General features: G+C 40.4%; 1 protein-coding gene across 1 annotated transcript in view; it reads left to right on the forward strand.

The window, feature by feature from the left end:
• Positions 1-282: 282 nt before the first annotated feature.
• The window catches only part of Palld (palladin, cytoskeletal associated protein), a 315080-nt gene continuing 291056 nt past the window's right edge, over positions 283-24306 (forward strand). Inside the window, exon 1 of the mRNA XM_013026075.1 lies at positions 283-1172. Coding sequence (XP_012881529.1) covers positions 283-1172 — 890 coding nt within the window. The remainder of the gene's footprint in view (positions 1173-24306) is intronic.

A 24306-nucleotide genomic window follows, 5' to 3' on the forward strand; every position in this document is an offset into this window, starting at 1 on the left:
GTAGGGCACCAGGCTTGACCACAAAAGCTACTGGGACAGCTCCATCCACCACACCCAGAATTTCAGCTCCAGTGCCAGCACCAAATATATAAATATATAAATATGATCAAAGTATATTATTTGCATGTGTGAAAATGTCCCAATGAAAACCATTCCTTCCTACATGTCAACAACTATGCCTGCTCATGGTAACTGCTGTCTTTCAGAACGCAAGAAGAAAACCGGCTGCAGAGCCTTTAGCCTTCGTCTTGAAGGCAGGGAGTATAGGAAGACGGCTCAGCCATGTCAGAGACTTCCTCCCACGACTCCTTCTACGATTCCTTATCCGACGTGCAGGAGGAAAGCAAGAATGTGGACCACTTCCCAGGACTCTCTGCTTTTCTCAGTCAGGAAGAGATAAACAAGAGTCTCGACCTGGCCCGCCGAGCTATAGCCAGCACTGAAACAGAGGATTTCGACTCGGAAAAGGAGATCTCACAGATTCTCAACAGCTCTCCGGGCAGCCTGTGCGCAAAGCAGGAGGAGGAGGAGGAGGAGGCGATCAAATTGGCGGAGCCGGCCTCTTCTGCAAGGTCTCCAGATCGCAGGCCAACCCCCGCTCAGCCTCTGGCAGTGGAGCAAGCTGAAGGCATCAGTTCACCTGCTTCTAGAAGAAAACCTGCCCTCTCACCCCTGCTTGCCAGCCCCAGCTATATCCGGAGCCTGCGCAGATCTGAGAAACGTGGGGCAAAATTTCCCAGCCCCAGTGCAAAGCCGAAGCCTGCGCCTCCAAGCCAGGCCGGGCCCCAGAGCCAGCTGTGCGACAAGGCCGCTAACTTCATCGAGGAGCTGACATCCATCTTCAGGGAAGCAGCCAAGCCGAGAAACCGGAGCCCCAACGGGGAGTCCTCATCTCCAGACAGTGGGTACCTGTCTCCTAAAACTCAGCCCTCGGCCCTGATGAGTGCCACAGCCAGCCAGAGCCCCACCGAAGAGCAGCAGGAGATGGAGGCCAGACCCTGTTACCTGGGCAGGCAGCCGCCCCACCGCCTCACGCACCTGCAGCCACAAAACGGGCTCCACGTGCGCTCGGCGCCCAGGTTCATCCAGAAGCTCAAGAGTCAAGAAGTGGCCGAAGGAAGCCGAGTCTACCTGGAGTGTAGGGTCACGGGGAATCCCACTCCAAGAGTCAGGTAAGACGGTTTTATGGTAAACGTCAAGGATGGTGTTGACTCTGCAAGTCACTTGAATGCGGAAAAGGGGAAAGGGGGTGCGGGGTGCGGTCTGCGGGGTGTTCTGGTCTCTGAGGTAGGGTTTTGTCGAGGGCTTATAAGCAAGAGCATGGCCTAGGGAAGTTCTTCATGGTTCCAGGCATTTCTGGCAGGATGATTTTTGGGGTGATGAACCATTTGTGCTATTGACTCTGAGAAAAGGGCCAAAAACTTGAGAAGGAAATGAGAAATGCAGGGAGGTTGTGATATATGACTGACTCTAGAGTTACCAACAGCCATATACTTCAAATGTGAAATTGAGTTAGCCAGAGAAAAGTGGTGTGTGTGAGTGTGAGAGTGTGTGTGTGTGTGTGTGTGTGTGTATGTGCGCGCGTGTTGATGAAGATGATGAAAATCTGGCCAGAACTCAAAAGTTTTCTAGAGCAGCGCTGAAATAATGCAGTTGAAGGCATGGAGACAATCAGAACACACTCAGTAAAGATAAGCCTAAGTACACACCTCCCAGAGGACACGACCAGAGGAAACAGAACTCCATTACTAAACAGAGACAGATTAGCGCCAGTGATGCATGCCTATAATCCTAGCTAGTCTGGAGGCTGAGATCTGAAGATGGAGGTTTGAAGCCAGCCCAGGCAGGAAAATCCCTGAGACTTTTATCTCCAATTTGGCCAACTGGCCAAAAGCCAGAAGTGGAGCTGTGGCTCAAGTAGTAGAGCACTAATGATAAATAGAGTAGAGAGCATTGCAGGTTGGTTATGGGTGTGCAAATTCAGGCTTCCAGAGTCTAGGTGCAGGTAAAAATAGGAATGAAATGAATGTGCGCACACAGTAAAATCCTCACTATCATGTGCATTAGAATTTCATAAGATCCTCCTTCTTTTTTTGTGTTCTCCTGTACCCAAGAATCACATGATACGGCTCCTGTCATGTAATTAGTAGTGTCACCTTTGTCAAGTTACCTGGCACCTCTTTGGCTCGGTTTTGTTATCTATGAAGTGGGCATTATAGCAACGCCATCCTGATTCTGTTTCGTGGTAATTGAAATAACTAAATGGGAAATAATGAAACAGGTCCAGGGCACCAGCTGCAAGGAATAGTGTTAATGTCCTGCTTTCATTTCACATGGCAGAATGCAAAGAGTATTTCACCTTGGGGTTGTGCTGCAATTAGCAAGCATCCATGTGTTCTGAAAGTTTTGCTTATATTAACTATGAATGTTTCACCTAATTTACATGTTACTAAAGAGTAAATGTGAAAAAACATTTAGAAAAATAGTAAACTAGACAGCAGTGGCTAAAACTGAAGCACCGATATTTCCTCATTCAGTAGTTCTGGAATCACAAGATTGACACCTTCCGTACTTCACTAGTGTTGGTTGCTTCGTTTTGCAAAGCACCATTGAAGAACATGACGTAAGCACTAGTGTTCGTGCTGCTACGTGGCAAAATTAGATTCGGACAATTATATTCCCCACCAATCAACCAATTTATCCAACCAATTGACCTTGTCGAATTTTACTTAGTTTCTTTTAGAAACTGACAGCAGAGGGCAGCAAAAACCTTTTTCATATGTTTATTTGATTAGGTCCCTAAATTTTGCAGTCCACAAGAATTTATTTTCCCCTACTAAAAATAAATTGAGTACTTTTTTTCAGACTGTACTTGAATCTTTTAAAAGCCCCCCCCCCAGTCTTGAGAACAAATCCTCATCAATAGAATTATACTCACATCACAGCTCTGCAGATTTTCTAACTACGTGCTATTCCATCCCAATTAGTATGTTTCCAAATGGATTAAGATAGCAAAGAAGCCATAACCTTTCAAGAATTGCCAAAAGCACCCATTTACCATCAAAGTATTCATTCAAGTAAGTAGACTGCAATCTCTGTGTTGATGTTCATTTCACCATCTGGTATTTCTAGAGACCAACAAAAGCATGCTTTGGCCTGTTTGGAGAGAAGGGACAACAGTTGTTATTAATTATGATTAAACTAGTTAATAAAGTATATTTAACTAGCTTTCTCATGTTCTTTTCCAATGTCCCCGTGTCAATGACCAATATTCCTTGGACCTTGCAAATTGTGTCCCTTCTCATGAAGACTTTGATACAAATGCTTCATTGTTTAGGCAGCTGGTCTTTTCCAAGTTGTTTTCGTTTCATTTGTTTTGTTTTGAGAGATAGTGTATATCTGCTCGCTGAGTTTTTTTAACATTCTGTTCTGGATCTGGGGATCTTGATCATCTTGGTCGTGCATTTGTGAATTCCTAAGAATACTAAACTCTTTTGAGCTCATAAGACATTGTGAGGGAAATTTTGCATCAGAAATAAACTCATCAACAAAGAGAGCATGAAAAGCTGGCCCAGACTGCATCAGTCCAGGGGACCCAGAAACCAGACATTCGAGAAACCTGTTGGCTTCACAGGTCATCTCCTAAGGCCCCAGGAGTAGTTGTCAGTAATATCTGAAGCAAGCAATGAGAGAGACCGGCTGAGAAGGGTGGACACAGACCTGGGATACTTCCTGAGAAGTGAGGCAGTTTGGTGCAAAGGGACTGGGTGTCAGAGAAACTCAGCCCGCCATGACTTTAGACAAGTGTCAAAGCAGAACACAAGAACAGAGCAAGAGATCTGGATTGGGTCTGATGAAATGAGAACTGAATGTGTGCTGGGCCCAGAACAGAAGAAAACAAATTGCTTTAGACATGGCTGGCCTACAGTGCATCCAGCTGGAGACTCTTAAATATGATCCGGGGAGTGTTTGGTCCAGAACCCTGGGCCTCGGCAAACGAATAAATGTAAATAGAATAGCTCCAGCTAAAAGGAAGAGGAAGAGAAACAAAAGGGGAAGCCAGGGCAGTCATTTCAAGGTATTTCTGCTTTATATGCAATCATTTCAACCTCTCACATGGTACATATTAGTAATAAACACAAAGAGGAGAGAACATTTTCTCATGTCCAACAAAGTCTCAAAGATGGGGGCAGGGTCCTGATGAAAAGTGCTTGTATATATTTGGAGCCATACACTTTTAGGTTGTAGTCAAAGAGCATAATTATTTTGTAGTAATTTGAATTACTACATCATACAAAGCCAGGTCAGAATTCACCTGTTTTCTGTGATGATATCCTAAGGTCCACATTTCCCATGCATATTTCAGAACCATATAAAGACACGTTCCCTGCTGCCACTCATCTTCCCTCTTAATCCTTTTAGATTCATTAACAAGTCATAATTATTTTTAATTGACTTCTAAGCCAGGTGTGGTTGGGCATAACTGTAATTTCAGCCCTCCGGAGGCAGAAGCAGGAGGGTTATGAGTTGGAGGACAGCCCGGGCTACATAGTAAAACCATCTTAAGTACAACAAGAATGACATTGAGTATTCTAAATGTTGACCTGATATTTTCACCTCATGCTTTGCAAAATATCCTTTTATGGTAACCATATATCTTAAGCCAGTAAAATGTAAGATGGTTGGCATAGGAAACGGTAGTGATGTGCTAAGTAGCACAGAAATAGTGAGTTCATCTGAAAGGCTGAAGCAGAAAGTAGGTATTGTGCTTCCTGACCCTGAACTGGGTGAGAGGACACTGCCCCTCCCCCCCCCCATCGCTGCTGTTGAGTGTTTATGTGGGCCTCACAAACAAGCTCCATGAGAAGAGATTGGTGAAATGGCCAGGCCTGAACATTTTATAGGCATCGAATCCATATTTAAAAGAACAAGGCAGTGTGATGATTTCTGAAATGCTTTTCTCTATGAAAAAGAACCACAGGCCTTTGTGGTTATTGCTCCTTTTTCTTTTGCTTCCAGTAAATTCATAATAGTGGATCAAAATAAACCCGGAAGATTTTTAATATAAGAGAGTGCATGGGTTGGGAAGGTGGCTCAGTGGTAGAGCGCTTGCCTCGCATGCATGAGGCCCTACGTTCGATTCCTCAGCACCACATAAGCAGAAAAAGCCAGAAGTGGCGCTGTGGCTCAAGTGGTAGAGTGCTAGCCTTGAGCTGAAGAGCTGAGGGACAGCGCCCAGGCCCAGAGTTCAGGCCCCATGACTGACAAAAATAAAGTGCATATATGTCACAAAAAACTATAAGCAAAGCATATAAACAAAGTTATGAGTAGTGGTCCGAACACATCCTTAGGTTAATATCATATTGTGCAGTCAATGTGTTTATATTCAAAAGAAAAGAAATGAAACACTTGCAGACTCCCACCTACTACTGTAAAAGTGAAATCCAACAATAGTCAAAGCATCTGCTTTAATATTCTCAATACAGCTACTCATAATTAATCATAAGATGCCTGTTAGGTCATCACTGTTGGCCTTGTAAAGTTTTATTTAATATGTCGTTAAAATTAATTAAATTCTCTTTTTATAATAAAAACGCAGCACCTCTAATGAAGCCAATTAGTTTACATTACCAAAACTTTGATCACCTTCAAAAGCCAAAACAGAATTATCCATCTCAAATCTGTCAACACAGCCTGTAGAAGTTTTCACTTCCTCAAAGACAATAACTGAAAACAAGCCTTCGATTCTCTGTTTTCAACTCGGGGAACTGCTGTGCACGATATCCTATTTGCTGACTGTTTGATTTGTGAAAATATGGCCACAGCACCATTAGCCAGTGGGTTATGAATATTCAGTGCTTCTAGAGTGAAGATTCAGATGGCGTAAGCCAGGACTATTGTTGTTAACATATATAGTGAACAACAAGGTAGCAGATGGTACCATCGGATTATTAATATGAAACATTCCGGCAATATATGGGTTGTTTTTTCAATATAAAACATAAATACATATAAAATACCCAAGAAAACAATGTTGTAGACGTATGTAAGTTTAAGACATTCTTACACAAAACCTTTCTATGAAGCAAAATTTACTACTTGATATCTTTACTTCAAGTTTAATAGTCATATCAAATTTAATGTATCCAAATGAAACAATGAAATCTCTATGTAACCAATGTAAGGTAATTTAAAGAAAAAAAGAACTTATAAAAAGTAAATTTAAGGGATAAATTTTGGAAAGAGTAAAAATAAATAAATCAGGGACTGGATATGTGGCTTACTGGTAGAGTGCTTGCCTAGCATGTATGAAGCCTGGGTTCGAGTCTCCAGTACCAGATAAAACAGAAAAGGCCAAAGGTGGCTCTGTGAGTGCTAGCCTTGAGCAAAAGAAGCTCAGGGACAGAGCCTAAGGCACTGAGTTCAAGCCTAAAACTAGCAAAAAAAAAAAATCATGTCCAAAAGCCCTCCATCCAGCTGTCAATGGAAAACCCCTGACTCTCTCACCAGCCTTCTCCATTATATCCAAAGCTCCAGCCAGTGTCACCTTGGTTATATCCCAAACCTGACCAGTTCACACCACCTCCAATAGCAAGGAAGATATTGACACTTTTCTCTTTTTTACTTTTTATTATCTTTAAGTAGTTTTACAAAAGGATTTAAAATCCAATATGTCAAATTGGGAGTACAGTGCATCTTGATAAGGTCACCTTTTCATGGTTCTCTCCCAACTGCATCTGTCTCCTCAATTTCACAATGAATGAACTTGAGCTGTATGTATCAGGAGATCTGAAAATCACAAACACAACATCAGCCAAATTCTATGCAAGCTGGAAAAACATAGGCACAAGTTATGCAAATCAATGCATTCATTTGAAGTTACACTTGCAAAGCAGCTCTACCCCGGGATACAGATGTGATAAGAATGTAGAGGAATTCATGAGCACAACAAAAGCCAAAAGAGAAATTTAGGAGAGTGCTGCTTTTCTATGAAGGAATATATATATATATATACATAAATATATATACATATCTATAAGTATGTATATATATATATATAAAACTCCTTTGTAGAGATAATTCTGTCTGTGGAAAATAGATAAAAGGTATATGATCTGTCTCGATGTGTTGTTTCCTTCTCATTCTTTCTCAATCTCAGCTTTTACCCAATGCATACCCATTTATAATTTTCCCCCATATTTATATATACATATTTAGAAAGAACATGGTCATAAATGTGAGGCTATGTTTGAGGTTATGACTACAAGGAGAAAGAAAGAGAATAATACAGGATAAATAGAATCAAAATAACTGCTTCATGAACCAAGATGGCATAGGAAATTCACGGAAAGCTATTGGTTAATAGGAAAGTAGTAGAAATGGAGATCAAAATATAATACATGCATGCATAAAGTACCATGGTGAAAGCCTTTTGTATAATTAATATATGGTAGAGGGGAAAACTAGGTAGGAATGGAAGGTAAAACAGGGTTTTCTGGAGAAGGAACATGTGGAAAGGGGAAGGCGAAAGGAGAGGGTCAGGTAAAGTAAAACTAATCCAGGTTCTTTATCCAAGGGGAGCCTAAACCTTGCTCAGAGGATGCTCTCCTTCCAGTCTTACTTTTATTATTATGACTAATTGTAGAGTCTCATGAATTTCCCTATCTTGGCTGGCTTCAAACAACAAATGCTCTAGATCTCAGCCTCTTGAGTAGCCAGGAGTAAAAGTGACCACAGATAACCAACTTTGAAATGGGTTTAAGAAGGGGAAAGGAACATAAGACAGATGAGGGGTGGTGAGTTTGTCTGAAATCTATTGGAAGCATGTGTAGAAATATCATGATGAAATTTCTCATATAACTAATCTTGGCTAAGATTTTTAAAAACTAATGCTACTAGAGGATTGTAAGTTTTAAGGCAACCTGGCCCCTCCATAGTGAGACCCTGCCTGAAAAACTCAAACTGAGGCACTGGGAAGTTGGCTTAGAGGTAGAGTGCTTGCCTAGCATGCAAGAAGCTTTGGGTTCGATTCCTTAGTACCACATCAACAGAAAAAGCCAGAAATCACCCCGTGGCTCAAGTGGTAGTGTGCTAGCCTTGAGCAAAAGAAGCTCAGGGACAGTGCCCAGGCCCTGAGTTCAGGCCTCAGGACTGGCAAAAAATAAAAGTAAAAATGACTGCCCTATAGGAGTTAATTGCCAGGCTCTCATTAACAAGACTTTTGAACATTTTCTGTAGACCTCAGGGAAATGGATTAGCTTGATAGCACTGAACCAGAAGACATTGCCTCTGTTTTGTGTAATTATTGTTAAAAGATTTAAACATTTATACCTCCTCTTCCTGGCAATTCATGACACAACCATGCCTTAATAAGCCCTTTTGGGATATGATAACATGGCCCAAACTGGTATTTCAGTGAACCAAAAAGCAAGCTTGATATTCAAGGCAAATGTGAAATATCACTGTACTCAGGAAATCAAGTTGAGAATGTCACTAGTATCTTCTGATAAGTAGCAGTAGTCAGATAAGACAGTACCATCAATTTACATTCCAATGGTCAATTTCTGCATTTAAGAAGAAAATCACTCCGAAATAAGCTTATCTAAGGAATATATATATATATATATTCACTGATAATCTTATTAGAATAAAAAATTGGCTGTGCACCAGTGGTGGCTCACGCCTGTAATCCTAGCTACTCAGGAGGCTGAGATCTGCGGATTGCAGATCAAAGAAAGCCTAGGCCGGCAAGTCCATGAAACACTTATCTCCAATTAACCACCAGAAAACTGGAAGTGGAGCTGTAGCTCAAAGTAGTAGAGCACCAGCCTTGAGCAAAAAAGTTCAGGGACGGGGCCCAGGTCCTGAGTTCAAGCCCCAGGACCACAACACCACCACCAACAACAAAATGCTGATATGGCAAAGAAAAGCTGTCATGTATCATCCCAGCCCCCTTGGTAAATTGTTTAAATTTTCCATGCCTCAGTGGTTTTCTAGTCAAATAAGAAAACTAGTAGCCACTCCTACAGTGGTTAAGAATGTGAAGTCAATTAATAGAGGGAAAGAACTTAAACTGTGTCCGAGACAAAGTACTAAAAAATTCACAGTTATTTTTATTGCTTATTACCATTGATATGGTTTAAAATCCCTACCTCTACCTTCTCACAAATCTTTGGATCTGCGTTCTTTCTTTAAAATCCTTCCTTTCCTACTGCCAAGTATTTGCAGTAGAATGGAGCCAAGGGGAGAGAGGATGCCTCAAGATTCTGGACAACACAGATAACCTATAATAAATATAATGTATGCCGAAGAGCGTTTCTGACCCTCTTTGTGGAAGTGAGTGCTAGATTTGTATCTTGGGGTCAGGATCAAAATGAAGCCCACTGTAATGGACTTAGACATTTCCCCTAGGTTTCTGTATATTACCATTTTCTACGCACCTTCACCTTACTTGGCCTTGATTGCTGTAAGGATGGGATCAAAGCCAAGGAAAGTGATTTATTCCCACCTCTACCTCTCTCAAGCAAAACTAATTATCTCCCCCTCCTCTCTTTCTGAACCTCAAAGCTGTAAAGATCAGCCATGTGTTCTGCATTACTGTCAAACTTGGAAATCTTCCTCCAAATCAAATCTGACTATTGTTTTCTTGCTATGCTTTCAGTTGCTTAACAATTTCACCCCTTGGTTTAACTTCAAGGGCACTTGTTAAACATTGGCTAACTTGAATTGAAAGTGGTTTCTCAAAACGTTAGCCACTCCCTATTTTCATATCCCAAATAATTTTCTCCGGAAGAAAACTCTAAAAATAATTGGAGTCACAAATGCAAGCTTCTTCCCGGCTAAGTAAATTGGCTTCGATTTTATATTTTCTACCTAGAAAGTGTTCTACCATATTGTAAAGCTCCCAGAAAGGATAAGAATGTGCCTTTGGAAATTTAACTTACAAGTAGTCAAACAAGTATGAAGTAATTGCTTTGAAAGAATTTAACTCTGATGTTTCAGATACCTTCACAGTCACAGACACTCAGTGTCTCAAGTCGTTTCTGTAGGGAGGATGTAAGTACTTCTTGACATGTTTCTTCTTTTGCCTTGCGGCAGTACTGCAGCACGAATCACCGAGTCTGTTTAAATATAATTACAGTCGTTTAAGAACTCCTCTAAGATCCCACATTCCTTTGGTTCTCAGAAGTTACTTTATAAATATAACTGCTGCAAATACAGTTGTAAGTCTGAAATCTGATGCAGTTTGCCATGCAGACGGGGCCACAAAACTATTCTACCATTGGCTTGTCCAAATGATGTGTACCGATAGAAATGGTTATTTCCCATTTAATTTTAATCTGAACCAAGCAATATTATCTTGAATATCTATGGGGATAGGATTAAACTACTGGTCACAGGAACCCTTGATAGCAAAATCCAATTAAAAACCTTCCCTGACAGAAAAATCACAAAGTGAAAACGAATTTTCTTTTCTTGGTTACAAATTCCAATGGTAAAGTTTTATTCCATAGGTCAGCATGTGATAAGTTAGGCTGCACCAACAAGGTTCTAGTCACTTTTCTGATCAGGAGCCAGAAAACATAAACAAAAATGCCCTAGGAAATAAGAATATTTTCTTAAGGTTATAGCATGTAGTATTGGTTGTGGGAAGTGGAGAAGTATTTCTAGTTGAGGTAAGAAAATTGTGAAGACTTTCCAGTAATTCAGGAGAATTCAACATAGATGGTGATATTGTGATTCTGGCTCCTTCCTCTCTGTCTCTCTGTTTCTCTGTCTCTCTCTGTCTCTCTGTCTGTCTCTCTCTCTCTGTCTCTCTGTCTGTCTCTCTGTCTGTTTCTCTCTGTCTCTCTCTCTGTCTCTCATCTCTCTCTCTGTCTTTCTATCTCTCTGTCTGTCTCTCTCTGTCTCTCATCTCTCTCTCTTTCTGTCTCTCTCTGTCTCTGTCTCTCTCTCTGTCTCTGTCTCTCTGTGTCTCTGTCTGTGTCTCTCTCTCTGTCTTTCTGTCTCTCTCCCTGTCTCTCTCTGTCTCTCTCTTTGTCTCTGTCTGTGTCTCTCTGTCTCTGTCTCTCTCTGTCTCTCTCTTTCTGTCTCTCATCTCTCTGTCTTTCTGTCTCTCTCTGTCTCTCTCTGTGTCTCTGTCTGTGTGTCTCTCTCTGTCTCTCTGTCTCTCTGTCTCTCTCTCTCTTCTCTCATAACCTCGCTTCCATGAGCTGAACTGTTTCCTCCAGCACATACTCCTACCATGATATCTATCTCACTACAGGTCCAAAGGCAACAAAGCCAAGGGAACAGTAGACCAAAGCCTCAGAAGCCATGAGCAATAACAAGTATTTCCTCTTAACTTGATACATTGCAGGTATTTTGTCACAGTAAGAGAAAGCTGACAGCAAAAGATGTTTTTTTTTCCTTTCGTAATGATTATCTTACATTAAAAATAAGGAACTAAGACAGGAATAGTCAAAGTCATTACACTAACACAGCAGAATGAGATCTACAACAATTCTTACAGACTGGTGCCTGCAACAATGTTTGGGTGAACCCCAGCTTACATTAGAAACATATAACATACAAGTTGTTGGTTACTTCTCTGAAAGCAAATGCTCACAAATGGTTTCCTTCCATTGCTCCAGAGAGTGTTAAGGTTAGAAAAGAGCTATGATCAATTATTTAGCAGTCTTTCAGGTGCATTCCCAGCCTGCTTTGTGGGGCTGATAGGAGGGAGAGTCAGAATGTTTACCCATAAAAGCGGCTGCCTGTACTACAGCTTGCAAAAACCTGACCATATGACTTCTTAGCAAAGCCATTTAGTCAGATCTGGTCTCTCTCATTCTCTAATAAACAAAGCAGTCATGCCAAACAGAACATAACAAATACAATTTGTAATCCGGTATGGTACCATTTAAATCTTACGTTTAGTTGCCAGCATTCTAATTAAGAGTGCCTTGGCATATGTTGGCCATAATTCTGCTCCACGGAATACTCTGTGTGCCAAATACAAGGACAGATCATCAGTGCCTGAAGTTAAGAGAGAAATGGCCTCAAGACCACCACCAGTGTTTGTTTCTATTGTTTTTTAAACTAGAGCTTTTCTACAAAAGACCATTGCAAAAAAAAAACACAATAAGGTAATTTTTTGCAGAATAATTCAACTTTTTAAACATAACTTTGAGCTACTGACTTCAAAGTTTCAAAAAGAAACTATGAAGAACGAAATGTGTGAATTGAAGAAATCATATTAACATGTGTACAACTCATATACCAATGTTGTTATCTAATTAAAAGTCATCATTAGGGGCTGGGAAGTTGGCTCAGTGGTAGAGTGCTTGCCTTGCATGCATGAGGCTCTGGGATCAATTCCTCAGCACCAGATAAGCAAAAAAAAAACTAGAAGTGGCACTCTGGTTCAAGTGGTAGGGCACTAGCCTTGAGTTTAAGAGCTGAGGGACAGCACACAGGCCCAGTGTTCATGCCCCATGACCACCACCAACAACAACAACAAAGTCATCATTAGCTAATTAAAAGCACACCAAAGTGACAAACACTCCTCAACTCAGAGTAAAGTTCATCAGAAGTCATGTGAGGTAGGGATATGGGTTCAGGTGTTCAAATGCAGGCCATTTGCTTTGTTTTTTTCTGTCAGTCACGGGGCTTGAACTCAGGGCCTGAGCTTTTTTCACTCAAGGCTAGCACTTTGCAAGGGATTTTCTCTAAAAAAGGTATTTTGTCTCAGCTCCATAAATATACATAAGAAAAATCCTTTCTACCCTAACTCTTAATCCTTGAGCCAAGTTTTAATTGAAGGAGATTGAAGCATCTGCTTTAAGGAACTCATTTGTTGGTGTTTATTAATAGAACACACCAACGTGCTACTTCAAATTGGAAATGTCATCACTCTTACTAATTTCAGGAAAAATAGTGTAAACACAAGATAACCCACAGAAAAGCAATGGGTGGCACCAGTGCTGATGTGCGAGAGATGTTGTGTTTGGATTGTATTTTGTATTTCCAAACCGTAACAGGCCAATGCAGGTAAAATGCTGAATCCTTTAACGAGGCATGGCTAGCCTCTTCCAAATCAAAGTAACTTTACGACCACTCTGTAATATGTAAGATATACCTGTAATACTTACGTTGCCAATTAAAAAAAAATTTCATGCATAGCTAGTCGCTTTCATCTATAAGCCTTAAAAATGTAACATTTATTCACCCAGCGTACATGGCTTTCGTCCTTAATTTGAAGGTGTGGCCTCTCTAACAAGGCCTTCCCACAGAGCTGCTTCCCACACCCACCGTGGGTGGGTGTTCACACACCATGTTTGTTCTCAGAACAACAAGGCTGACTTAGCTCTTAGCTACCTGCAATGGACGCTGGAGCTTCAACGGTTTGTAGACTCCACACGGGGTCTTCCGCCAGTTCGCAACTGTCACACATGTGTTTCTTCTCCTTTTGATGGGTTTTCTGGCTTTCAGATTTTGACAAATCAGAAAAAGATCAAACCCAGTTTGAAACCTGTCTTTCATTAGTGCTCGCTCTGGTTGAAATGTTAACTTTTCTCACATTTAGGGAATTAGAGTAAATTATGATCCAAACTGTAAGATGAGTTGGAGCTCATCATCTCCTGTCTTTCTCGTGTTTATGTGGAAACCATCCTCCTTCATTCTCCATGCTAAATGTTAGCTTTGGCTTCTTGCTTTCATTTCCTTCCTTCAGTCCTGCTTACCCTCAGGTGGATTTGCAGAAATGTCTTTCTGGGTTTCCCTTTCAGCTTTCAAACATAACCTTTTACCTGTACCACTCACCTGTGCTTAATGCCCATAGATGATGAGTGGCACTATCAAAAGTTACCTGAGATTCTTGGACTCTTGCCCCCTGAAAGAATGCAATCTAGGAAGATGGATTCATTTTATCTGCCCATGAAAGAATTAAAAGGGGGAAATGAAGTGAACAGAGTAAGTTTATTTGAAAGTGAAGGGAAAGCCAAAAAAGGAAAGTAAGGAGACTCACCATCTGAAGAGGGACCCCAAAGAAGAATCTGATGGATTCTTCTCAGAGGGCAGAGTTCTGAGAGTGAGACTTCTTACATATCTCTCCTGGGCTTTGTACTGAGGCTTTTTCCTTGCCCATCCCTGTTCTTTTCATTGGTTGGGCTCCAGGGCATTATGGGAAATCGAAGCAGGTGTGAACTGAATTATGCCACCATGTTCCACCACGTTTTATCCTTGGCTAGTTGTTTGCCTTTCTTTCCCTCAGAATGTGACTTAATCAACCAGAGAGAAAAAACAAACAATCAAGAGCTTATCAGAGCAATAAACACCTTCAAGTTGAGAGTTAAAATTTTTAACTACAAGAGGCAAAGAAGAGCTCCAAAAAGACACTCAGAAGGAGACAAGGTAGGGGATTAGAAGCAGATGGCATAAGAATCTGATCCAAGAAGAGATGAGAAAAAAAAGACAAAAGGGAAAGAAAATAATATGTAAGACTCTCCCTCTTTGCCAACCAGTCCTGTCATTTGCCTCAGCTGTTCATGAACAGATAGTGGTTTGGTTATGATGTTACAGCTTATGTGAGATCAATCCTTCTGAAGGGACCTGAGTCATTCTTGAAAAGAGTAATGCTAACCGAATTAGAGTAGTGAAGAACGGGATTGCTTCCTTACGGGGAACAGGTACAGAGACAAAACCTTTCTCAATGGATCCCAGAAGAATTCTATCAAATATTCCTTTTTCTCAAGCTGCTTAGGTTAAAAATCATTAGATTCAAGTACTGCCTTGTGTCACTTAATAACAGGATATATTCTGAGGACTTCATCATTCATTGATGCTGTCAAGCATGTGCTTACAAAATCCTGGACAGTGGATCATTTGAATATGGCCTCTTGATGTAATCAATCAAGAGGCAAGGTAAACACGAGCTATATGAGAGCTGCTGCCAGTGTAACATGGCCTATTACTTTAGAAGTAGGAATATACTCTAAAATCACCATAAAAAAGAATAGAATAGGAAATACACAGTTCATTATCAAGTATTATATATTGCACATACTTTTTGTATGACTGGCAGTGTAGCAGGCTTATCTACACCAACATCACCACAAACCTGTGATTTGTTCTACATTATCCTGCCTGGGTCATGGGAATTTATTATAATTTCATTATAATCTTATGGGACCACCTCCATATATGCAGTCTGCTGATGACTGGAATTCTAAGCCACACAGGACTCTGTTAAACATGAGGATTCCTATGTCTGATCTTAACCACTTTTGCCCTGCGATGCCATGGCTGATTGTCTTCCATGGGTCTCTACAGAACCTCCTTTCATTTTTTTCATCCCCTCTCCCAAAACTATGTACAGCACAATAGACACCCCCAGACTTGAGGTTGGGGCTCAGCCCTGGAGAACCTGAGCAGGCCAGAGGAGAAGACCTCAATGTACTGAGTCCTTTGAAGTCCAGTAGGCTCCCCCTAGATCCTGTCTTCCATGAGGATTTCTACCTGACATAATGTCCTCCTCTGTTCAGGACACTGTACTTGTCCTTGATCTTTTTAGGGTTAGGAGTGGTGACAAGCCTGCTTTGTTGTCTTGTATATCCCTTGGGTGTCCTCATACTGTCACATCTTTGGATCTAATCCTTTCACAAACCCCTCCTGTGTTATCTGAGTTTTAGTACTGCCTATGCCCACCTTGGACCACAAGTCATCCATCTTTCTGATGTCCATGTCAGGAGACAATTGATCATTGGTATAATCCAACCATGGCATAGTCAATTTTTGAAATGCTATCCCTTGCAATTGCTAAGGTAAATTCTGGATTACTCCTCAGTAAGTTTCCTGGCTCAAAAATCATGCCCTGCTATTTGGAATCATAAACGAAGCTGAAGAAGTATAATTATCTGCTAAGATGTTACGTACTCATGGGACATTTCTACAATAAAGATTTAACGATGATTTCATAAAATGCTCTTAGTTTTTAACTGTTTACTTGTAGGCCTTTTAAGTCAGCATTGATTCCAGTTCTGTAACTTAGTTGGTCAAGATGGCAAAGGAATTTCATGTCTTTTGTGGAATAACCTCATTCTGTCACCCAGCATTTTCCATCAATAAGAAATATAAAGAACAATGCTGATTTGACTATTACACATGCCTGGCATTTTTGCAACAGACTTTATATGCATTCTCTCTTCTAGTTCTTTTATGGACTATACAGGGTAGGTTCTATAGTTATTTCTATCTTTTTTTGTCAGTCATGGGGCTTGAACTCAGGGCCTGGGCACTGTGCCTGAGGGCTCTCGCTCCAGGCTAGTACTCTACCACTTTGAGTTACAGTACCACTTCCAGTTTTCTGGTGGTTAATTGGAGATAAGAGTCTCACAGACTTTTCTGCCCAGGCAGATTAGAGCCTCCTGAGTAGCTAGGATTACAGGCATGAGCTGTCTTGGCATTTTACAGCTGAAGAAACTGAAGGTTGTACCCATTGTAAGAGGTATGTCTGAGATTACGAACACCAAAACTTGTCTGATTGAATAATTTGCAACTATTATGATATATGCATTTGAAATGTCTGGACTATGCAATGATGCACAGAGAACCAATTCAAAACTGAGTAGCTTAAAGCCATTTACTATTTTCTTCCACTTACTAGTCATCTGAAGACTGATTATCACAGGTATATTTGAATGCATCATTTTCTATTGTCCTAGACTGAGCAGATTCTACAGGGCACAAGAAAGAGAGGATGTTGCAGAGTGACAATGGTCCAATGGGATTTGAATTGAGAGTCAAAAGTGATACAGGAAGAAGAGTCCCATTAATAGAAAGGAGGAAATACATGGAAAAACAATCAGGTGTACCATGAAGAACTCTGTGTCCTTCTCCTTAAAATTTTACTCCCTTTTTCATTCATGTAGCTTGCATGTCGGAGCCCAGAGGAAGGAAGAGAGCTGTACACTGCTAAGTGAAATTCATTCTGTGGTACATAGTTAAGAAGAACTGAGCTTCCCAGACTCTCACTAAACTATACCATTTGAAGATGGAAAGGGAGAGCTATTTCTTAAAAAAAAAAGTTACACTGGTGAATTTCCATGCTTAACATCTGTTTTATTAAAACCTAGGAACAGTTCCTCGATGTTGAAAAACCTTTTGAGACAATTTATTTTCAAGAGCATACTAGACCCCAGTTCCTTGGCATGAGGTTTGTGTAAAACAGTAGAAGACAATCACAAAAATCAAAGAAGGTGCAATTTTAATTTAAGTAATCACATACAGAACTGGTGGACCTTGACACTTTTTTTTGGTTTTCAAAATGAAAACGAGGTTAGTTAAGTGAAAATAAAATTTAAAAAAATGCATTGTTGGCCAGACAGAGTGGTCCATGCCTGTAATCCCAGACTCTGGGGTAATAGAGGATCACAAGTTTGAGGACATCCAGACAAAACAGCCAGACCCTATCTCAAAATTAAAGTTAAAACACAAAAGGGCTCTGGACATAGCTCAGTTGGAAGAGTAGAGAACATGCCTAACAAGTGTGAACCCCTGGGGCTGGGAAGGTGGCTCAGTGGTAGAGCACTTGCCTTGCATGCATGAGGCCCTGGGTTCGATTCCTCAGCACCACATAAGCAAAAAGAAAAAAAAAGCTGGAAGTGGCGCTGTGGCTCAAGTGGTATAGCGTTAGCCTTGAGCTGAAGAGCAGAGGGACAGCGCCCAGGCCCAGAGTTCAGACCCCACGATCGGACCCAAAAAAAACAAGTGTGAACCCCTGGCTTCCGTCTGCAGTGATCTCCCTCCCGCACATAAAGCCATCTCTGAGGCTAAAGCAAAACACTTTCTCTACCTAAATAAAATATTGGCTCAAACACTGCCTCTTTGACAAAATCTGGCCTCCTTACAGAATGTGTAGACTTCAGACAACTTTTACATATCGTTGGATTTGCTTTAGATGATGCATACTTTAATCAGATTGTACTTCATTACTGCTGTGGTCCTCAGGTTCTGTGTAGCAACAATTATATATTTGTATATTGTAAAACATTAGAAGAAATCTTTAATGACAATTTCATATCCAGAATCGTAAATATATGTAATTTGTAAGTCATGGGGTAACAACAGCTAACTCTAATTTATCTGCTATACTGGAAGTGAATGAAAATAGTTAATTAAGATCTTGCTAACTAGAAGTCTAGTCTAACAACAACAAATAATAATACTCTTCACTAAATAAAGTACATTCTAGGAGTCCAGTGCCAGTGGTTCATGCCTTAATCTAGTTACTTAGGAGGCTGAGATCTAAGGATTGTGGTTCAAAGCCACAAAGGTCAGGAAAGTACATGATTACTATCTCCAATTAACCACCAAAAGCTGGAAGTAGAATGATGAATCAAGTGATAGAATGCCAGTGTTGGGTGAAAAAAAACCTGAGGGATAGCATGCAGGCCCTGAGTTCCAGCCCCAGTACTAGGACCAAAACATTTATTTGGAAGTAGAGTCTTTGATTTTACCCACTTGGGTTATCACTGAGCATTGATTGCATGAATTTGAAATTTGTAACAAACAGCTTTAGAATACATTATGAGAGTAAAGCTCTGTTAGGTGTTGGTGGTACAAAGATTTTGCCTTCAATAAACCCAGAATCATAGTCGAGATATGAACCATGTCGATACTTCTAAATGAGTATTCCTACAACTATAGATTATACATACAATTGTGTGTTACCTTTGCCAATGTTATGGACCAGAAAAGCAGCAAGTGTTTCCTTTATCTTCCTCCTCTGCTGGGATCCTGATTTGGCACATGTTGCATTTGCATTGTGAGTTGACTCAGATGAGAAGATTCTCTTTGGAGTTCCACATTAAAAATGTTATTCACATTTATGAGCCGTATAAACTTCACAGAAGACTGTGAACAAAAAGACAGATGAGGAATTTCCATTACAGCAATACCCATAATAAATAAGTGGGCCATGAAGGCAGATGGCCTGGAAAACTAAATGTCATCTTCAGATATGTAGGTCACAGATAGCATCAATGGCCGACATACTTTTGTGGGATTTCACATGAACTGAATTGTCCTTATCTTTCTTTCACACCCTTTCACCTCTCTCCAGAGTATCCTCCATTTGTCAGCAATAAAGATTGCAAATTATCTCCCTTCTAATGGGCAGGACAATGTTTCCAGCAAATTCTTCTAGCAGAGAAGGCATTCTTATGGAAACTATAATCACATTTTTATTCTCCTCATTGTCACATACCCCTAATTCAAGGCATCATGTATAAAAAAGACTACAAAATAATGTTGTTGTGTTATTATAGATTCCTTAGAAGACTATGAATGTATTGCTATATATTTTCACATATAAAGGACTGAATGGCAATTTTCTTCCTTCTACAACTTGTCAGAATGCTTAGAAATAAGACTGCTTTAGAGTAACACTAAGACTGCTTTAGAGTAACACTAAGACTGCTTAACTGATGTCTTTTGGTTTTCATTTTTGTCTGTTGTGGACCTTGAACTCAGGGGCTAGGCACTGTCCTTGAGCCTTTTTGTGCTCAAGGCTACTGCTCTACCTCTTTGAGCCACAACTCCACTTCCAATTTTTGAGTGGTTATTTGGAGATACAAGTCTCACAGGGACTTTTTGGTCTGGGATGACTTCAAACTTTGATCCTCAGATCTCAGCTTCTTGAGTAGCTAGGATTACAGGAATGAGCCACCAGTGCCCATCAATTGATGTCATTTTTATTGTCAGTACTTGGGTTTGAACTCAAAACCTTGAGGTAGGTAAGCAGCTATCCACCACTTGAGCCATGCCCATAGCCCTTTCCTTCTTGAGTGATTTTTCAGGTAGGATCATGAATTTTCACCCAGGACAAGCCTCAAATAATAAACCTCCTACCCATGGCCTCCTATATGACATTCACCACCACACCCAGTTTCACGACTTACAGACAGAGTTTTGCTAACTTTTTGCCCAGGATGATCTTAAACTTCTACCTTCCTGATCTCTAACCTCTGAGTAGAAGGGATTATAAATATGAGTTATCATGTCTGGCTGTAACTTTTAAACTGATAAGTCTAAAGAGGTTGTTCAGGCCCAAAACCTTGTGATTATTTTGCTTGGATATATTGTCGAGACCAAAGGCTACCCTCAGCTCTTTGGAGACATGTCAGGTATTCATGGAATTCATTCCAAGGCAGAGGAATGTGAACAAATCAATGATCTAGCTGGGTGTGATGATACACACCTGTAATCCTAGCACTAGAGAAGCACAGACAGAAGGACCAAAAGTGTACAGGTTTGAAGTCAGTGTGGTCTACCTATGAAGTCCTAGTTTCAGAAAAACTTGCAATACCTATGAGCTATTCTTCTGAGTTGGAGCCGGAGCAAAGCTGGAAAGGCATTGAGAGTGAATGGTGGTCATGGAATGACTCCTGAGTGATGTCCCTTAACTGAGCAGATATTTACCGAAATATCTGGATATCATGAATATGATGGATGTGATTCCCATCTCATGGACATGATTCTCATACATGAACCAAAGAGCCAGGCTACATCCAGGAACCTTGACCCCAAAATAATGAAAGCTGGTAGGAAAACCCTCCCCAACCTTGACTCTAATACAATGGAGATGCAAACACTGCCTTCATAATGCATTGGCCAACAGAAGCAAGTGCTTTGCTGAGGTTGTATTCAACACTCATTGTTCCTGGAGTAAACGCTTTCTATCTGGGCAATATAGGGGTTAAGTCTGAATAGGGAAATTGTCTCATCTATGAACCCTTCTTATGTCACAAAGAACCCATGGGGAAAGAAGACTTTTCTTGCTACAGGGGAAACTCCATACTTTACTTAGCCCTATCCTCCCAGGTCTTCATTTGCAAACATAATTTCACTACCAAGAACCAGGTATTACAGGATAATAAGCCATATGAAAGACCTCTGCTTTGTCATTTGTGTAGATGAACTAATAGAACAGAGCCCAAGAAAAGACCAAGAGATTTCCAGGAAAAATCCAAGTTTTTAAAAAAAGAATTATAATCCTAATTAACAATAAGAAGAAGTATTGCTTAAGTATTTAAGTATTGCTTAAAAGATAAGTAAAAATTAATTGTTCCACATAGTAAAATTTATGTATTTATTTATTTAGTTTTTGGGTCCAGTCGTGGGGCTTGAACTCTGGGCCTGGGCGCTGTCCCTCAGCTCTTCAGCTCAAGGCTAGCGCTCTACCACTTGAGCCACAGCACCACTTCCGGCTTTTTTCTTTTTGCTTATGTGGTGCTGAGGAATCAAACCCAGGGCCTCAGGCATGCAAGGCAAGCGCTCTACCACTGAACCACCTTCCCAGCCCCTACATAATAAAATTTAAAACAGAATTATGGAACTAGGAATCTAAGAGGTTAATCTAAAACCAATAAAAAATAGGATTGATTATCTTGTGAGGGAGGGAAAGTGATAAAGTTGCTTAGAATGTTGATCGCAAGAGAGAAGATGATAAACATAGAAAAAGGATAGAGATGTGAGGAAGATCCCATTGGCCAAGGCCTAGCCAATAAACTTCCATAAAGGAAAAACCCGTAACAGAAGAAAAGTTCATAGGAAGACAGAAGGGAATTTTGCTATAGAACTACAGGAATCTTTTACATAGAAAGACACATCCATCAAGCATGAGGGAAAATAAATGTTAAATAGAGAGCGCTCTTAATTAAACCTTTAAGTAAAGAGGTAGTTGTAGAAACTTCTAGAAAAGCCAATGGGTCTCCTATAGGGATAAGCCTGAGACTAAGTGGGCAGAGTGGGAATATGTGGCATATCAATCCTTCCCCAAGAAGATACCAAAAATGTGCAGGGTGATATCACCTTCAACGTATTTGTGGTATTTAATGGGGGAGGGGGTGGATATAAAGCAGCCTGTAATACTGGAGAAAGCACAGTAAGAATTCTCCTATTTGAATACCATTTTTGAGAAACTCAACAAGTTTAGTTAAAGGGAATCATACGAAACTTACCATATGAATGGCAAATCTCCAAAAATTAGTCTTACAGGAGGTAACGAAGCAAGAACAAGAATTTAGCCTACAACTAAACTCCTATTTCTTTCTCGACATGAACGGACAGCTATTACATCATCACATAAATAACCACATGAGCAACATGGTGTGTGATTTACGACAATCCGTGCAGAACTCTAGGCACCTCAGTGCTGGTTAGAGACTTTGCGTAGTTAATTTTGACTTTCACTCCCTTGTCTTAATGAAAAGGAGAGTTCAGTGGGGCTGCTCTGGATCTTTTCTTCAAGTTGAAAGCTTCCTGTTCCTCTTTCTTCAAGTGTTGGTTTTAATCATGTAGTTGCCACAGACTTATGACTCTTTCCTGCTACCCAGAGCTCTCCCAAAAGACCGTTGACTTCTGACTCTCTGCTTCTGCCTGTCTCTTAACCCAAATGAATTCTCCTTTCCCTTCCATCAAAACAAAATAAAAGGACATGTCTTCCTGTGGAAGGATGTTCATCTCAGACTGCAGTAGACTCTGTAACATGTTTATTCTCCCTCTCAGGACCAAGCTCTCTTAACATCTCCCTTCCTCTAGACTAACTTCCCTGAATCACCATTCATACATTTCAGCAACTGAAAAGTTTCCTGGTCTTAGCACTTACAAGTCATCTTTTCTGCAAGATATACCTCTGCTTTTGTGTTGTTTAAGTGCCAGAGTGTCACTGGCCAAGACAATATTGCATGCACACGTACACACATACACACCCCACGATATAGAATAAAATAATCTTCACCTAGAACCTTTTAAGGTGCTAAGTGTAACACAAGCATATGCTTTACTCAACCCACAAACGAGATCATCTTTCCAATGACTAAAGCAATTATTCTGCATAATTGTCCCTCAGCAGTTCTAGGAATGTCTACATCTCTGGTGTACTGGAGCAAATTGTGTAGCTGTGAGGCTTTATAAACTGGCATGTATCATTTTATATCTCCAATTAAGTTCCAATTAAGAGATCTTTTAATTATCTTGTATCAACCAGCCAAGAACAGAAATACCTCATATTGAATCATACTTACACTAATAATGAGACCCTCAAGGTTTGGCACTTAGGATGATCTCAGAGAGGCTTCTAAAACCTGGGATGATTCTCCACACTCTCCAAACATCTTGAGTCTGCGAAACTTGGCTCATGTCTTGGGAGAACACACTGTAGTGTCTGCCTCAAGTCTTGGCTCCAAAGTCAGACTACAAAGGCGGATGAAAATGAGAGTGAAATTTTTATCTAAAGATTTCAAAGCATCAGAATGAGTGAAGGTTCTTTTTAAAAACCAGTCAAACATAATTTATGCCTGTTGCCACGTTCAGATTTAACCTGTTATTAGAGTAGTAAATTGGACTCTGTCCTCCCTCTGTGAGTTTAACCATTTGAGAAACTTTCTGTGAGATAGTTTATATTCTTGGATCCTTTTCTTGTTTTAGCACACTAGACTGGCAACCCTAGAACAAGCTATATGTTTTCACTTGAATTGTTCTAATAGATGGGCACCAGGAGTAAATATTTACTGGAGTATTTACTCAAGCAAGTAAGGTATTAAGTAGGATAAGTTAAAAAAATGAGTTGCAGCAGAAGGGGAATGAGTACTGATGATGTATATGATTATTAACATGCTGTGCAACGTGCTGAACAGTTGTAACAAACCACCCCTTTTTGGTCTTTCTGGAACATGGTGAAATGATTGGGTTTTTCTGTTTGTTTTGATTTACACAGTGAAATGTTTTCAAGATCTTACCCTTAAAATGAGTGGCATATAGCCAAAGCTTTTTACCACAATGAGAAATGGTTGAATACACATCCCGACGGTCTAAATTCAGACTTAATTTGTTTTAAATTTAAATCAAATTATGAAATCAATATTGCAGCTCTAGACACTGCCTTTCAGATGGCCTCACATCTCAATTCTACCTCCACACAATCTATTGTTGTTCCTTCTCATCCTCCAGAATGGAGGCAATCATAACAAAGCTGAACATAAAATAAATCTTGGTGGGTTTTTTTATTGAATTTCAAATTACACTGGGAATACTTTTGGAATAATTCCAGCCCTTTGGGGGAAACAAAAAAATCTTTCCAACTCTAAAGTCTCTCCTCTGTCTTCGCCACAATCTCCCAGGTCTTGAATGCTATGACTTCATGCTCACATCTTTCAGACTGTAGCCTCTCTAACTCCCCCAAAGAAACCCGATCTGACTGACTGGGAAACACAGGCATTTTAGATTCAGTAAATTGATAGCATGCAACAAAGCTCATCTGTAGGA

This window comes from Dipodomys ordii, unplaced genomic scaffold (assembly GCF_000151885.1).
Source record: "Dipodomys ordii isolate 6190 unplaced genomic scaffold, Dord_2.0 Scaffold4, whole genome shotgun sequence".
NCBI lineage: Eukaryota > Metazoa > Chordata > Mammalia > Rodentia > Heteromyidae > Dipodomys > Dipodomys ordii.